At 39.7% G+C, this 18,654-nt stretch overlaps 1 protein-coding gene across 1 annotated transcript in view; it reads right to left on the reverse strand.

Moving 5' to 3' along the window:
* Window positions 1-4,522: 4,522 nt before the first annotated feature.
* NOX3 (NADPH oxidase 3) overlaps window positions 4,523-18,654 on the reverse strand; it is a 61,998-nt gene continuing 47,866 nt past the window's right edge. Inside the window, exons 12-13 of the mRNA XM_043592658.1 lie at window positions 17,322-17,446; window positions 4,523-6,766 (exon numbers count right to left, since the gene is read on the reverse strand). Of these exons, the coding sequence (XP_043448593.1) occupies window positions 6,640-6,766; window positions 17,322-17,446 (252 nt within the window). The 3' untranslated portion in view covers window positions 4,523-6,639. The remainder of the gene's footprint in view (window positions 6,767-17,321; window positions 17,447-18,654) is intronic.

Consider the following 18,654-nt stretch of genomic DNA (forward strand, 5'->3'; position numbering starts at 1 on the left):
GGCTGCAGAAATTCTTATGGAAATTGATAGGCAGAACAATGTAAGAACTGAAAAAAAAAAAAGAAGAGAACAAAGTCTAGCATGATAAGTCTGGTCGAGGTCTAAGAACACACTTTAGATTATCTGGTAACAAGTCAACTTACGTAGATAAAAACTAGGATGCCAGCCACCTCTTAGAGAAGGGAAACACTAGCTAACTGGATAAGCAAGGCTTTATTTGTGCTAGTAGCATGGACCAGCTTTGCCTATAAATGTGGACAGATTGCCTATGTTGGAACATACCTAAGTGGTGGCATTAACTTGTAATTTCTTTAAATTTTTTTAAATGTTTATTTATTTTTGAGAGAGAGAGAGAGAGAGAGAGAGAGAGCAAGCAGGGGAGGGGCAGAGAGAGGGAGACACAGAATCTGAAGGAGGCTCCAGGCTCTGAGGGGTCAGCACAGAGCCCGATGCGGGGCTTGAACCCACAAACTGAGATCATGACCTAAGTTGAAGTCAGATGCAGAAAGAGCAGGGTTATGAGGAGAAAAATAAAGTGCCTGGTTTTGGATATGGAAAATTTAATGCCTGTTATACTTCCAGTGGTGGTGTAGGCAGTTGGATATATCAGACTGGAATTTAGACAAGTCTACAATGGAGTTTTAGCTTTGGGACTCATCAGCAAGCAGATGGTGTTTGAAGCCATAGGAATGTGTGATATTACTCAAGGGAATAAGGTAGACGGAAAAAGAGAAGAAGGACTCTGGCCAACTCCTGGGACACTCCAACATTTTAAAGTTGGACAGAAGAAGCTGGGGAGAAAACAGAGACTGTTGTGTCACCCAAGTCAAAAGAAGAAAATGTTGCAAGAAGGGAGAAGTGGTCAACTTCTCTGGTTGCAGCCGAAAACAAAACAAAACAAAACAAAACAAAACAAAACACAGTTGGATTTCACATCCTGGAGGTTATGGTGGACGTTGAAGATAGTTACGGTTGTGGAGATAATGTTCTTATCGGATTGTGTTAAAGAGAGAAAGTTGTGGACACTCGACTGTGGAGAGTTGATTGATATGCAACAAACACACACACATTGGGGAACAGACCAGATAAAGGACAAACCTAATCTAATACATTTTCAAAACGTGTCTGCAAGAGGAAAAGAATGGAAGATTCTGGAGCAGAATGGAGACCAGCAGTATGACTGGGCTTCTGTCTCAGCCTACTAATCTGGAGTCCCATCACGAGTCAAAAAATTCCTGAAACATTTCACTAAATACCCTCGGTTTTGGAAAGAAGCGAAGAGAGAGAGTGTTCACTTTTTTCCTTCTTCTGATGGGAAGTTATGAATGAATCGGGAAAGAAATCAGCAGAGCTGACATTTCTTGTTGGAAGAGAAGGAACCAAGCTTCACACTTAATTGGGAGATAGAGTCTGAAGCCTGGGAGTATCTCCTTACAGAAATGTATTCTATCCTCCTTCCCTTGCCCCCGTTAGCTAGAGCGAAGCAAGATACAGGACAGTCAATAATCTCACAAGCTAAAACGGAGCCCAGGAAATCCAACTTAGTCTGTATACCACCACCCCAAGCCGAGACTCCCTCCTCTCTGGCATACTGCTGCTTTCCCAGCTGCTGCTTTCTCAGACCACAAAAAGTGGATAAAACATGAAACATCCAGGCTAAAGCCAAAGTTTAAAAGAGAAAACATGATCCACACAAAAACTTGTACTTGAACGTTCATAGCAGCATTATTTACAATGCGCCCAACCCCCCCAACGTGGAAACAACCCAGTGTTGTACATAATGGAATAGTATTTGGCAAAAATAAAGAAACAAAATCCTGATATACGCCACAATGTGGTTGAATCTTGAAAACATGCTAAGTGAAAGAAGCTAGCCACAAAAGACCACATATTACACGGTTCCTTTTATATGAAATGGAATCCATTTAGATGTTCAGGATAGACGAATCTGTAGACACAGAAAGCACCTTAGTGGTTGCCTAGGGCTGGGAGCAGGTTGGAGGAAAATAGGGAATGACTGTTGGTTGATATGGGTTCCCTTTTTTGAAATGTAAAAATGCCCTAAAATTAATTGTGGTCGTATTTCACAAGTTATAATTATACAAAAAACTTTGAATAGTGTACTTTAAATGGATTAATTTTATGGTATGTGAATTATATCTCAATAAAGCTTTTAGAGTAAAAAAGAAAGAGACAGAGAGAGAAAGAAAGAGAGAGAGAGAGAGAGAACATGGTCTGAGAGAAGGCACTGAGAAAAACCCTCCAAAAGTATTCATGATATGGAAGAATCATTACAATGTCTGGGCAGAGTTAACTAACATGAGCAAGGTAATAAAACATATACATTGGATGCATAGAAACTGTGCAGAAATACTATAGGAAATAAGGGGAAATAACCATGTAGAATTAGCAAAAACAAACCCAATCCAGTAGAAATTATAACTCAGGTAATTCCTCAATAATGCTTCACGTAGTGCTGAAATTAATGAGAATATTAAGTTAATAAGGCAGAGAAGAAAGAAAAAATTATGAAACAACAGAATGAGATCAAAAGGAAGATTGCAGATCTAAGGTAATAAGTTGGGATTACAAGCAACATCCTTATAGAACTAATTAAAAAATTGTAAGCAGTGAGGAATAAAAGAGACATTACAGGAAGCTGAATTCCAAGTCCATAAGCTCTCCCTAATCTGAAATGCCAAAATCCAAAAACTAAGAACATTTACAGGGTTATTTTTTTGGTAACCAATGTGGTAGCCTAATCTGTCCTGAACAGATGTGAGGTTATTTATAATCATTGCTTATCCCACTTCATTTGAATATTCATATTTATCCTTTTCATTGAAAAAAAAACATTAAGAAGGTGACTTATTTATAAAGGGGAAAGAATAAATTTGACCTCGTACATCACTACCACAATATTCAATGACAGCAAATATTAGAGTAATATCTAGAAAATTCTGGGGGGGAGGCAATATGGTCCAAGAACACTACATCTAGCCAACTATCAGTTGAGTGAAAAAGCAACAGACTGCATTCTCAAATATGAATTAAATCAGGGAATATAACACTCATGAGTCCTTCTTAAAACAAATCGCTTGACAATCCAAAAAATTAGTACTTGAGGCTCAACAAAAACTCAAGAATGGAGAAAGTTAGGTTAAAAGGAATAGTGGTGAGTAGGGAATCCGTTTCAAGTTATCCCTTTTAAGTTATTTATAGAAAATTACAAAGGCTACATTGAATCAATATTTCTTTTATCCTCCTGAACGTATTCGGATCTTGGAATACCTTGATTCCAGTGTTATGGTCCCATCGTCCATACTATTGTTGTCTAGCATTTCCATTTTACTTTTAAAGACATTCCTCCTGAAATAATAATTTTCTTTTACAGTCGATGCTTAGAGCTTTTGATAACATGTTTTTCAATTTCTTTGCTCATCACTGCTTCTTGTATCCCATTAATTGAATTTTCTCCTTCCTTAAATATATCTTTCTGTGGTCATTTCAGTGAGGGAGATCAATTTTCAGTTTTCTTTTGTTTGAAAATATCTGTATTTTGCCTTCACTTTTGAGTAATCATTTCACTCAGTACAAAATTCTCAAATGATGGTCATGTTCCTTCAGCACTTGGAAGGTATTACTTTGCTATCTTGGTCTCTATTGATGCTTTGGAGAAGGCAGCTGTCAGATTAATTGTTCATTTGTAGGTAATTTAGCATTTTCCTTTTGGTTATATTAGGGTCTTCTCTTTCACGATGATACCCCTTTTCTTTTCCTTTCTCTTCCCTTCCTTTCTCTCGCCTCTCCTTCTCTTCCTTTCTTTCTCCTTTTCACATATTTTTGCTTCTGTCTTTCTCATATATTCTTCCAAATGGACCTTAGAATATCTAGCATATCAAAAAATTGTAAAGAGGAGTTAAATTTTGATTTGCATTTTTGTGTAACCTATTAATTTGGAACCAATTGATATTTTTAGCATCAAAATATCGATATTCCCATTTAGAAATGTGCTGTTTCTATCTATTTGAAAATGTCTCTCTATAAATGTTTGGTCATTTATCAAATCATCTTGCACCATATATATTAAATAAGTTTATAAGTTTGCTACATTTTTGTTTCTATTTTGAATAGATTATTTTCACTTTAAAACAAAACCTAAAATTTCTATTGGTTATTGCTACATTAAAGAAATCTGATTTTTTATAGATTTTTTTTTCTATGAGGATATGTCAGATTCTACACAGTATGTAGGGAAATAGCATAAGGGTCAAAACTAAAAGGAGGATGCAAAGAACAGAGATTTTTTTTTTTTTAAGATGCAGGAAAATCAGTTTTTTTAAACCAAGACTTTATTTTTTTTTAAGAACAATTTTAGGTTTACAACATAATTGAGAGAAATGTAGAGAGATTGAAATCTGTTTTTTTTAAGAGGTCTGTTTTTAAGAACAAGTACATTTTAATTTATTAGACAAAATTCAAAGACTAAAGAGTGCATTTAATTTTCAAATAGACAGGGAAAGAAAACTAATAATTGAATACAACCAAGAAAAATCTTTTAATACATTTAATTTTCCTGCTAAAGATTAGATGTATACATTGCAGAAAGTTCTTGTTGTAAAGACTGAATCAAACTTAATGGAGAAATAAACACACGGAAATACTGCACATATTAAAATTAGTAGGGTTTGAGTGATATCTATCAACTGATACTTAAAGATACTAAGAAATTCCAATTCAGAGGCAGTAGAAATAATTTTTGAGACATCAGGAAATAGATCCACCTTTTTTCCTGGAGTGTATATTAAAATAGGCCCTAGAAATCATAGAATCAGAGTCAGTATCTGAGGATAAAGTTAAAGAAATGATCAATTTATAATTTAGAAATCTCTGAAAGAGCTTAACTGGTTGCTTAACTTTGTAAAAACAAATCATGTCAGACCAATTTAATCCTCTTTTTTGGCAGAATGACGGTCTACAAAGATAAGAAGCATTTGTAAAATGTAATTTTAACTTCAAGAAATGTTTTTGTTCTGTTGTGTATGACATGTTAATTATAAACTAAGAGAGTATGATGTTGTGTACAATTCTCAATGGCTAGTTATCATTAACCTCTTCCCAACTGGGAACTCATATTATCAGGTAGTTGCAAGAATTCATGGTGGAGTTCTTTGGATTCAATAATTTGGTTGAAAACCTAAACAAAAGATTTGAGATTTTGCTAATTAAATTTGTGGATATCATGAAGCTAAATACTAGTATTAGTATCTGGGGCTGAACTTCAAAACAATCTTGAAATATTAGAAAAATTCTAAAAGATTAATCAATACTACTAGAGAAAACTGTAAGATGTGGGGAATACTTTGGGAACATTTTGGGGGGAAATAGCTGCATGATAAAAATAGATTGCCTCAGTGGGAGTATACAATTAAGAAGAAATTCCCAGTATATTTGTGGGGCAGAAGTTGAGTTGGGGCTTAAGTGTCAAGATGATCATAGATCAAAATGTGACTGTAGGGGCCCCTGACTGGCTCAATTGGTAGAGCATGTGACTCTTGATCTCAGGGCTGTGAGTTCAAGCCCCAGGTTGGGTGTAGAGCTTACTTACAAAGAAAAAAGAAAAAAGAGAAAGAAAAAAAAAGTCCGCACTAAAGAGAGAATCCGCATGAAAAGTCTGGATTAAAAGAGAATCAGAAAGAAATATGGAAGGAAGGAAAGAGAGGCAAATATAGAATTTAGTTGTATTGAAAAGCATGGCACATGAGATCTAAAAAAATCACTTTCCCCCCCAATACTAGTCATGTATCTATTAGAATATTATGTCTCATTTTAGGCAACACATTTTAAAAGGATGTGAAGGAATGGAAACAGATTTGAAGAAGAGCACCAAGAATGATTGAAGGACTAGAATATATATCTTAGGCTGAAAGGTTAAGAATTTAGTATTGTTTGGACTAGAAAAGGGATAGGTAAGAGATGATTTTATCACTTTCAAGATATAAAGGGTTTTCGTGAAAGGTAACCCCCATTGGTGATTTCTCAGGTCTATAGAGGATGAAAAGAAAGCACAAAGAAGCTTAAGATTAAGCAGAAAAGATCACGTTTGGATACAAGGCAGATGTCTCTGCCATCAGGGTGACAGAAATATGAAACAACTTCTAAAGGAGACTCTGAGCCAGGCAGCCATATCAGTCTCCATATTGGATGCACTGCTGAACATGAAAACAAGTTTGAGAACAATGATGTCTACAGGGGTCAGCAAACTTACCACCTGCAGGCCAAACCTGGAACATCATCTGATTTGGGGACAGCCCATGAGCTAAGAATGACTTTTACATTTTTAAATCATTAGAAACAAATCAAAAGAAGGTTCCATGACAAAAGGGACTTACATAAAATTCTACTTCAATGCCCATAAATAAAGTTTTATTGGAACACAGCCATGCCCATACCTTGACGTACTGTTTGTGGCTATTTTGATGCATTCGAATGGCAGAGTAGAGTAGTTGTTACTGAGATCATATGGTCTGTAGAATCTAAAATAATTACTATACAGCCCTTTACAGGAAACATTTCCTGAGCGCTGACCTATGTGATTGTAGCCACGTATGTAATACACGGAATTTTTTTCTCCGAAGTCTAGAAGCTTTCTTTGTGGTAATAAAAATGGACGCCCCTGGGGTCGGCTGAGGAATACAAGCGGCACATCCTTTGAAGCGTCTTGGAGAGAGCCTTGGGTCCACAGAAGAACACGCCGATGTTGCTGCTGTAGTAGGGTAAAACAAGGAAAGAGTGTGTTATGCGGAGGCAAGGCTGGCCAGAAACTACGATGGACTGACACAATTAGGGAAGTGGTTGGGGTTGTGACTTTCCTTTTCTCCACTCACTTCCTTTTCCTTAGATCTCTTTCCTACTCTCGGTACCATGCTTCCCCACAGTTTCCAGAATCTTGTTAGACCCTAAGTCACACAGGCTGGAACCAAGAGGCTTTGACGAGCAGGGCCCTGCTGACTGGGGAGAGGGTGTCAATAACAGAGGTGCTGTCTCTTGGATTTCTGGTCAGGTGACCCTGATTGACCTCCTCCTGGATCGGTGGCTGGAATGTGAGGGGCCTGCTCTGCTTCACTCATCACTGTCATCCCAGAGCCTGGAATACTGCTTGGCATATAGTAGGAAATACACATTTGTTGAGTATTGAGCTCTGTTGATTATCACCTGCACGGTCTTGGGTAAGACCCTGGATTCCAGTCTCTGCATGCGTAAAACAAAGAGGCTGATGGCTACATCACATGTTTTCTTAAGAACAAAATGGGATAGTGCATTCAAAAAGGTTTTAGAAGTGTTAGTTATTATGAATATCTTGTTCAGCCCTGCCTTTTTATAGATAATAAGATTTTTGCTAAAGTGATAGCAACTTAGTTTATTTCTGCTGTTGGGATGCCTTTGGTTTTCAAAGAAGGCCAAAGAGAAGAATCGGAAAGGAAGAAGAGACATTGTTGAAAGTGGAGTCACCCAAAAGTCGTCATCTCTAGTCACGGCATTTCAGAAAACTGTGTTGAAGAGGTATTTTGCATATAGTGGCCGTCCCGGGGTTGTTCAGATCCCTTGGAACCATGACTGCCAGCTTTGCTTGTAGACAAACAACCCACTGGTGCAAGGATTCAGGTTGTCTCTGAAAGTCAGGTGCAGACAGTCTCTCTAGGGACTTATGGACTATGTTTTCCTTTGTCTTCCAATGTTCTACACCTTGTAGCATTTTTCCAGTCTCTGGCACAAGTTGAATTAGTTACTTGAGTCTAAAGCAAAAGTTCTCGTACTTTGCATAAAATCACCTAGGCAGATTGTTAAAACACAGATTCCCAGGTCTGAATCCAAGGAATGCATTTTGAGCAAAGCCCCCAGATAATCCCGAAGCACATGTTCCCATGAGCCACACTTTGAGAAACACTGGCTTGGAGAAATTCCTGGGGCTCTAGGTCCAGCTCAGTGAATACCTCTCCTTCTTCATAGCTGCCTTTTGTTGGGGAGCTTGCCTATAGCCTTGTTCTCCTTAGCTTGCATGTTAACATGCTTCTCTGCCATGTGACCAATCCACATTTTAATTATGCATTCCAGGACCGTAATAACCATGGTAGAAATTGATGGTTCAATTACATTTCAAACTCTAGCTTCAAAGGAACTTATCAAGTGGACTCATTTGTAAATGACAATATGTTTAAAATATCTAAGTAGTATTTTTGAAGGCATTATTCCCATGGCTACATTTAAGAAAGTGCCTTTTTAGAAAATATTTTCCACTGAGAAATACGAGTTTATGACTTAATGAAGCAACTTTACAGTATTTGTGGGAATTGAAGGCACTGGTTAAGAACGCTCTTGGTTCCACCACTTTGCTGCTGAGGGGACTTGGGCACATTAACTATCTCCTCAAAGCCCGTTTCCTGATCTATGAAATGGGGTGCATTATGATACGTAGCTCCTAGAACCTCAGAGGGGATCAGACAAGACATGGCAGATCCAGCCTTCCACCCCGTGCTTGGCACAAGGTGAACTTCAGTAACAGCTTACGCTGTGACTGTCGTCGTTACGGGTGTCTGGGTTGGCTCTGCAGAGCTGAACAGAAGAGGTGATGTGGACTGTTATCCCAACGATGATGACAGTCTTCCTGGATCGGCACTCCAGCCCTGGGTTGTTTGAATTCTGGAGTGACACATTTTGAACGATAGATGGGTCAGGCAAAACTCTTTCTGGCGAGGAGTCACAGCTTGGCTTTGTGTCTGATGCCCAGAGGTATCCTTGCATCTAGGTTCAAAGGCTCTGTTATGGGTGGTGATATTTTTCTGTCCATGGAGGCGTCACCAAAGAGATTGCCCACTGGCCCATTCCCAACAGGCTAACATTGCCCTTTCGTTTGCAGCCACAGTGACTGTTTGCAGGTCCCGAGGACACCCTTTGATGCCCTGCCTTTAAGACTCCATTTCAAAGGATTCTGATTGCCAGTGGCCGGGTGTACCACTGGTGTCCCCAGCAGTTCACAGCAATGCTGCCTCTTTTGAAGTTATAGCTATTACTCTGCACAGCTAAGTACACACTCTTCTGTATTCATGGAGCCGTCATGGTTATGCAGTCGCCAAAAAGTCTCACAAAGGCCACTCATTATCTGCCTTCTGCTGAGGCAGAACGGCCAGCCCTTCACTAACACTCTGTGCGTCACTGTCCCCACACATGACAGTCTTGCGCTTGCCGTGCTTACCCTCCTCGGCATTTTGTGGTTTCAAGTATGGAGATTTCTGGTCACGAATGCACACTGTGTGAATCAGAGCCGAGAAGCCGCACAAAGTGGTTCAGGCACAGATGTGGCAGTATTTTTTTTTTGTTTTGTTTTTTCTTTTATGAGGCAATGGACAAGTGCAACAGAACCCTAATGGGGTTGGTAAAGAAAAAATTCTTCTATAAAGTTTAATTACCCCCTATTGCTTAGAATTAAAAAAAAAAAGGGAGAGAGATTCTCCGTAAAAGAAGTATAAAAACACAAGGCATTATTCTCCAGTTTACAGCCCGCAAGCTGTGGAACTTGCACATGAATGAGGGGTTGGATCCAGGACAACATTAGCGGCATCGATCAGTCTGGGCTGCTGACTTTGATGCGAAAAGGACAAATTTTACACGAGCTGCAAGGATGGTTAACATTAGCAGTATTATTTTTAGCTCTGATAAACAGTAAAGAAAATCCTTCTGTCCCCCTCTTATTTGCTAAATAACCATTGTGCTCTTTTCTGTGGGGTTGATGCATTTTTCAAAAACAGTTCAGCGACGCCATGCATGAAAGGCATCCAAAATGTCACCCACCAGGAGATTTCTGCTCAGCAGATAAATGGGAGAGTGGGTGTGCCTGGGAGTAATCCCACCGTCTTGCTGGCTTCCCAGGTTCCCAGGCTGCCTTGAGCCCTCCTCTCTTTAAATTGTATGTTTGTTTTTATGTGTTGGCTTTTATGCTTGGTAAGTTATAACCCTGTAGGGGCAGACCCTAAACCCCATTTAAAAAAAATCAAACTACTTTATACCCTGAGTGCATTCTGCAAATAAAATCGATAAACAGAAGCTTCCCGTGGATTTATGGAGGCTTAGGAAGAAGACAAGGAAGGCTACACACTTGGTATCAGACAATGGACATGACTTCTGGTTAATCTTTCCTCGTGAGTGTTTTTCACTAGAAATTCCTCCAAATGATTCATTGTATAATTATATTTTCTACAACACCTTCTTTTCACAACCACAGATGATAATTGTGTTGGCCAGCTTTTTTGAAAACCCATCTCCCGGTTGATTTGTAGCAGCCTGCTCTGTTACTTTTCTCCGCATCCTAATTACTCGGTGGTTCATCAGGAGCTACGAAGGTCCCTAGCGGTGCTTGCTCACTGCTGAGAACTGACTTGCTGTTCCCACCAACTCCGTTTTCTTTGGAAAGAGCTAGGAATTCGGTCCCAGCTTCCACAACCTTCTCTTCGTCCCTTCTCTTGCTGATGCTGGCTCCTGTGCTCAGCTCTGCGGAGCACAGATCAAGTTGCTGCCCTTGAGGATGGCCATGGTCAAGTAGAAAGTGAAATAAAAGATAAAAGTAGTCGTCTCGTAGCATTGGATTCCAGGGAAGGGTGGAGCCATTTTTCTGCCAACCCTTCCAGATAAAACACTACAGTATATATACCTTCATCCAGAAATATCCTAATATATTCGTCATGTCTAATGATTTTTGAGGCAACGTCATCAAAGACACTTTGCAGAATGACAGATCCACTTGGCTCACCCCCCTCCCTAATCTTTACTACCGTGAATAGAGTAAAGCCAGTGATTTCCACTGAATCTTCACTTGACTATATGGCTGGATGTCCTCTGGTGGGAAGGTACGACTGAAATATGCTAACAACATCCCAGTCATAAGTTAATGGTGGCTTTACTCTTCTCATCAAGCTGTAATTTATCGTGAGTGGGATTTCCACTGAAGCCTCTTCCTTTGGGTATTCTGAACATTTTAGTCATACAATGAATGTTTAGAATATCCTATTAGATAGAGGGCCCTGTATGCTATAATCAGAATGTTAATTTCTTAAAAATATCATTTAAAAACATTTTGCACATATGCATGTACAAATGAGAATTGGAGAGTGTGCACACAAGCAAATGTGGTTCCAGATGGACACATTTACTCAATTTAGTCTAAAGGTATTTTTACAGTTCTGAAAACAATGGGTGGTCTAAAATACATTTGTGCAATATGGATTAGAATCTCCCAATCATATGGTAAGTCGGCACCTTTCTTTATTTATCGTTGGGTTGGATTGAACAGTTCTAACAAATGGTAGTGCTCTTTTACTCTTTATTTATTCCTTCCAGATAAGAGAAACACTTCTACTCAAGTTACGAAGAAATGGCCGAATCTCCAAAGTTTTTATGATGATTCATTACATAAAGTTCCACATCTCCACGGCACGGGGAGTTATCCGCGGATAAGCCAAAAGTGGCAAACGATAAATACGATGTGAAATGGAAGAGCAAAGAGTGAAGTCTTGTGGAAAATCATTTTACCCAATTAATTAAAACACGAGTGGTCCAGAAACCCAGACGGTTTAGTATGCGCACAATGTGTGTTTATCAAAAAAGTAGCTAGATGCGGCAAAGATATATTTATTTTCATTCTCTGTACCTTCTTGGAAACGATTCCCTGATTTTCTGAATATTTGTTAAAGCTTGGGAACATATTGAGAATGTTTACCAAAATTGACATACAGCTTCCATTTTTGTGAAAGAGACACAGTTCTATAGATTACTAAGACATGACTATCAATGCGTGTGTTTTTAAAGAAAATTTTTAATGCATTTTACTTATTTTTGAGACAGAGAGAGACAGAGCATGAGCAGGGGAAAGGCAGAGAGAGAGAGGGAGACACAGAATCCGAAGCAGGCTTCAGGTTCTGAGCTGTCAGCACAGAGCCCGACGCGGGGCTCGAACTCACGGACTGTGAGATCGTGACCTGAGCTGAAGTTGGTCTCTTAACTGACTGAGCCACCCAGGCGCCCCTCAATGCACATGTTTAATTAACAAACCCTATTTTAGTTGGGAGAATGGTTTTCACTGGTTTGTGGTTGAAGTGCTTTTCTGTGCCTGTCCAGCTTAAGCAGTGGACACAAGTGTCACATGCCTATGAGTTCGGGCACATCAGTCAGAGGTCTCCTTTCTATACATCCAGGTATTAGTTGTTGCTCTTCTTCTGAAACTATGCTTGTGTTCTGTAATTCAGCTGACACAATTACAAAAATTCATTGCAGGTAAAAAACAATAGAATGCACTTTCGCATTTTCTACTTTCGGTCTTTGATGTCTTTTTAATTTTTTCCTCCCTCTTCCTTATTTGTATTCATTTTGGTGCCCATCAATTTGTTTCTCTATTACTGTTATTTTTGCAATTTTCTGGTTCCTTTGGAGCTTGCACTATTCTCTTTGATCTGCTTCCCTCCAAGCTTTATTTTTGGTGCTGTTTTTCACGTTCTGTAAAAAAATATTTTTGCCCCTCTTCCCTTTCTTCTTTTGATTTAACTCCTTCTTCTTAGAACCAGAATGAACTCCAGCTTTGAGTGAACAGGTAAATGTTTTTAAAAGAGTAAGCCCTAAGAATCCTTGGCTTCGTGCTGATGAATAGAAATGGTTGAGAGCCTACTTCAAAGGCCCTCAAGAACAAAGAACCTTTTCTGAGGCCACTAACAAATCCACCAATTCTTCCTGACCCATCTTTGCCAAAAGATATGAGCTAATGACAGGAAAAGCCTGTCTTGTAAGAGTAGCCAACGAGGCTTGGGAACAAACATATCCTTGACATAATCGAGGAAAAACATACTGTTTATCTCTTTAATAACCATCCTGAAGAAAATTAATGTTACTTTGTCCTTTGTGCGGAACAATAATTGGATTGTGTGTTTCATTTATATCTGGACAAAGGCCAGGATATTGAAATACTTCTCAAAATTAGATTTTCTTGTTTAAAAATTAGATTTTATTGGCATTCTCTTTCTGAGATTTCTTCATTAAAAGCTTCATTAAACATAAATCTTCTTTTACACAGCAGAAAGCAAAATTATTTTAAGGAGGTCATTTTAAAAGCCTTTTGGAAGGAGGGTGCTAAGCTCTTTACCGGTGACTTGGACCGAGGAGCTGGCATTCCAGGGAAAAAATGATCATTGATCTTTGCCTACGTGTGTCTGATGTTAATTACATTGACAGTTGAAGCGATATAACAAGTTGTGTTCTAGGGTCTAAGGCTCTTACAAATACACTATTTTTTAAAATTGGGGGCTGGGAAGTATGCTGTAGAGGCTTGATTCAGTGACAAGGCCTTGGGTGGCCTCTTTTACTCTGGGGGAGATGAAGTCAACCATCAGGAAGCGTTTACATAGCTCATGTGCTGAAAAGTTCCACTGAGTTTTAAGTACATTTACACGCTAAACTTTGATTACAGCTTCTGAAAAGGAACGAGCACTCTCCTCCCAAGGGCCACGAGAGAAGTGCCAAGTACGTGGTTCTCCTGCCTCCATATTGTTTTCTACTCCTCACGCTCTGACACTTGGACAGACTCACTTCCTAGCATGGCCCGCCATAATTGTTTGGGCAGAGTTTGTGCAAACTCAGTTCTGCTCTTGGTCTCCTGGTGCTGTTTCTGGCTCACACCTTTCTGAGGGAAGGGAGATAGTTAAATGGTTTGGTTTGAAAGGTCTTCCCCACTGGGCCGCAAACTTCAGGTATAACAAAAATAAAGAAATACAACGTAACAAGTCAATAAGGGCCAATCCTAACAAGGAGTGGTCTTATCTATAAGAACTCAAAGCAAAGATATATGTGTCTGTGTCAAAAGCCTGCAAGTAGGAACATTCATCCTATAATTGAAAACAAAGTATAGGACATTTATCAAATGAATAGATGTTTTTCTCCAAAAGGAGAAAATACCAACCAAAAAAATCTGGTCATGATTGTAACATATGCTCTTGTAACATTTTGTTAGTTTTCTACTTATAATCTTTTTAAAAACCCACAGATAAAATGATCCAATCTTTGCCTCTGGACAAGAACCCAGTGGGTATGAGATGAAAAGTGGTGATTTTCAGGTCTCAGAGGAGGCTGGGGGTCTAAAAGGGGGGACTGGATGTTGAGTAGGCAGCTCAAAGGAATCAGATTCTGAGGCTCCAGAAGCTGGGATGGGTTCAAAGCACCACATTTAGCGAGGATGGGGCACTGGAACTGGATTGTAGGCCAAGTGTCAGGCCAAAAGTCAAGGCAGGTAATAAAATGGAGCTGGTGGGTTTCAGGAGTGATGCCTGGAGAGTCCCAAGACCACTTTCTGTGGCCTTGTCCAGTTCTTACCGGTCAGCTGAGACCAAGCCTGAGGGTAGAAGTGATTGCACAGTTGGTCACCTCCCTCTCTCCCTTAGCCCTGAAGTTAAAGGTTAAGCTTTTCCTTGCCTTTCTTGTTGGAAATCTTTTACTCTCAGCACTATTCAAGGTCAGGAGAAGGTTCCCACTGCCTCCTTCTTGGGCTGATGCAGGCGTGGTGTGGTAGGAGTCCAGAGCCTCTGCAGTGACTGCTCTTGGTTTGGGCCTGGGGTTATAGGGCAGGCTGCCATGGCACAGGGTATAGAGGGTTGGCTGGGGGTCTCAGAGTTTGAACTGGATGGGTTATGAACCTTGGACATGGTCACCCCTTCCACACACCCCTCCTTATCATACCTTCTTCAAACAGCTGGTCTGGGGGAAGTCTCACAAATTCAGTGACAATTAATAAAAAAAGAAAATGGAACAGCTCTGGCACAAAGAGAGTATAAGAAAGAGCAACCAAACTGACCAAAAGATGAATAATATTCACCAGAAGAGTATTCCAAAGGGCAGAAAACCTTCTAGGGAATTAGAGAAGGTTTCATGAGGCAATGACCCTGATGACAGAAGACCACAACTACAAGGAGAGATGGAAACAAGGAGTTAGTCAGAGAGACGCCACTAGATTTTAATTTACTCTTCATGGTTCAATACTGATAAAGTGGACAGAAGAAAGGTCAGGGTGTAGAAGATGTAAATGACATGATTAATCTGATGGCTAAGAGTAATTTATATTAAACTCTCTGACGTGTACACAGAGAAAATATTGTCCTCTCCTCCAAATATGGCGGTTCCTTGAACTCTGGTCCTTCTGAATTTGCTTCTTTGTCCATCTCGTCCAGTTTCATGGCTCTAACAGTTCACATCTGACATCTCCACGTGCGTATCTCCAGCCTGAATTCCTCTGACTCCTGACTCCTATTCACCTGCTTACTTGAAATCTCCTCTTGGATGTACAATAGGGATCTCAAATTAACATGTCACAAAAAGGAACTCTTGATACCCTTTGCTTTCAGAGTTTCTTTTGTTAGTCATCCCCGAATGAGTAAGGGAAACTCCATTCTAGCTCGGGTCATGCCAGTCTCCCATCGAATCCATCAACAAGCCATGTCAGCTCTACCTTCACAAAATACCAGCATCCAACTGCCTCTCAGCACCTGCTCTGTCCTAATCCAAGCCACTACCTCTGTTTACCTCCTCCCGGGACTCTCCTCTTCTGCCCGAGGGCACTTATAATCTATTCTCTCACAATAGCCAGAAGTGATCTCATTAAACATAAGACAGATCATGTCACTCTTCTGTTGAAACCTTTAAGTGACTTCTCTTCTCAGAATAAAATCCAAAGCCTCACAATGGTCTGTAAGAGTCCCCCAGTTACCTCTCCTATATGCCTTCTGCTACTCTTCTTACCTACTCTATTCCACCCTTACTAGCCTCATGGATCATGCCAGGAACAGTGTCTGCTGCCTCAGGGTCTTGGCACATGCTGTCCTTCTGCTCTTTCCCAGTTAGCTACATGGCATACTCTCTCACCTCCTTGGTCTTTCCTCAAATGTGGAAACTACTCTTTAAACAAAGACAGTTAGAAGACATACTGACTTTCAAGCGCCATAGATGATGGGGATTCAAAACAAAAACCAACTTACGGGACATAGAATAACAATGATAACTATTTGCATTAGTGCTTTGCATTTTACCAAGCTATATATTTTTTAAATTCTGAAAAAAACACTGTGACTACATGGTATTGTCCATGGTTTAGTAAGGTCATAGAGCCAGTAACTTCTAGAATCAGAAAACAGAGACTTCACTACCATCTTGTGGCCCCAGAGCAAATGCTTGTCCTTCTCTACATTGAACTTTATTACGTAATGATAATAATATAATATAATATAATATAATATAATAATATATTATATTATTATATATATTATATATTATATATTATATAATATATTATATTATATATTACAATTAATATATAATATATATTAATATAATATATTAATAATTAATATTAATTATATTTATAATCATAAATATTATAATATTAATATTAATTAATATTAATATTAATTAATATATATTACATATTATATATAATATATGTTAAATATATAATATAATATAATATATTATTATATATAATATATTATATTATATTATATTATTATATATAATATATTATATATATTAATATATATTATATATATAATATATATTGTAATATATATAATATATATGTATATAATATAATAATGACGATGATTATGATAGCCACTAACACTGCTGAATTCACTCCTTTAGATGCTTTATATGTCTTCACACACTTAACCCTCACGGAAGCCTGGGAGGTAAGCACTGTTAGTAGTTGCAATTTACGCAGGAGTCCGTGGTAGGATAAATAACCCGTCCAACTAAGTAGGTGATAATGGCAGAGCCAGGATTTACACCCAAGATCTCAGGCTCCGGATCCCGAGTCTTTCACCGCCATAGGAAATCTCTGCTTGGTCTCATAACATTTTTTGTCTGCTTTGCTAAACACATGAGATACATTTTACAGTTGGACATACGTGAATTCTCCAGTTGGGCAAGTTGAGATCAGCCGTGTTCACTGGACATTTCTTCGAGACGTAGGTAGTTTAAGAAATACCATCTTTAATCGAGTTTACGTGGGAAAAATTTCAGCGCAATTGCTAATATTTAAATGTTGTAAGCCAGTCAAGCAGAGGTCCGTGGTTCCTGGAAAACCCTATGACCACCATTTCTCAGGTTGATGTTTATCTCTAAACAAGGTGCCCAAGGTGCCCACTACTGCGCCTGAAGCAGCCTGTGCCCTAGACTTTTCCACTTGACCAGCAACCTCCTGCAAGGCTCCCACAGGCAGAGGAAAGAGAATGCCTTACCTGGGATGGGTGTAGGCCATCTGCCGGAACTCGTGGTTCCAGTCAGGTCTTCCATAGAACGTTTTCTGCTTTAACCCCGTGATCACATCAGTATTTGTATCCCAATGTAAAGCTATGTGAACAGCCTAAAAGAAAAGTTATGCTATCAGGTGACATTTACCGAAACAAACAAACAAGCAAACAAAACCAAAAAAACAAAACAAAAAAAAACCCATGGAAACGTGCTACTAAAGATCAGGTAATTATGTTCCTTTGCAGATGTAATACTCAAAAAATTTCTTCATGGGGCTGGAAATGCTTATCATTATTATCAGAAATCACTGCTTTTGCATTTTGGGATAGGCATCACATCTCATTTATCTTTATATTCTGCCTGGGGCGCTACTGAAACACAGGGCCTTCACCATGGTCAATGTGCAATAATGTGAGCCTGGAAAGATTTTTCTTTGCAAGGCTGACAGCGATACAGTAAATATGGGTAAAGGAAAGCAAGCGTTAAGCTACTTCCTTTTTTCTGCCGAACTTCTCAAAAATTAATCTCTACCCCTGTCCCCATTCACTTACTTATTAAACCTCAGGATTTGAGAATGGCCCTTCCAGATTAAAATGATGGGAAATATCCAGGAAGAAGCTGGATCTGACAATCAGATTCGCCTACCGGGTTGAGACAGTTTGAAGTGTACCATCCAGGCTCAATGCTGGGAGGGTGCTGAGTCTGGCAGACGGACCACGATGGCCAAGCACAGCAAGTGCATTGGTTGGAGCTCTGTGCCCAACCGTTTATCTTCAAATTAGACAGATGCACCCAGGCATCGGGTGAGTAGTGGTCGATAAATAAGAGGCTGGGGCACAGGACGGTCTACTGAGGATTTCTCCCCACCAGTTTGGCTAACAAGTGCTAGGCTCAACTCTTACCCCAGGTTCCTGCTGCACACCTGGCCTCCCAGGCTGGCCTCATCAGGCTAGGAAAGCAGCCCGAGATAGGGTGGGTGAGCAGAAAACAATGGAGGCACCCCAATGGGCCAGTAGGTGGATGGCCCACAATGGTAGAATCGCAGAAACCCGGGCTGCAAGAGGTTGCCATCAGGCAAGTCTGACTCCAGATGGCCGGGATCCCATTGGAGTCGAGTTTGGGAATAGCCACTCCAGGAGAGGGAGCAATAATGAGAGGATGGTGGGATCCTTTTCTGGGGCAGGTTTATTAAGAGGAGGAGTGAAGCATGAAGTCTTAGGGAAGAGCTCAGGAGTGAGAACTGAGGTGGTAGTTGGGGATTGAGTCTCAAAAACTCGCAGAAGCCCTGTTATCAGAACTGGAACTCCAGGTCACAGGGAG

Source organism: Prionailurus bengalensis, chromosome B2, assembly GCF_016509475.1.
Source record: "Prionailurus bengalensis isolate Pbe53 chromosome B2, Fcat_Pben_1.1_paternal_pri, whole genome shotgun sequence".
Classification (NCBI taxonomy): domain Eukaryota; kingdom Metazoa; phylum Chordata; class Mammalia; order Carnivora; family Felidae; genus Prionailurus; species Prionailurus bengalensis.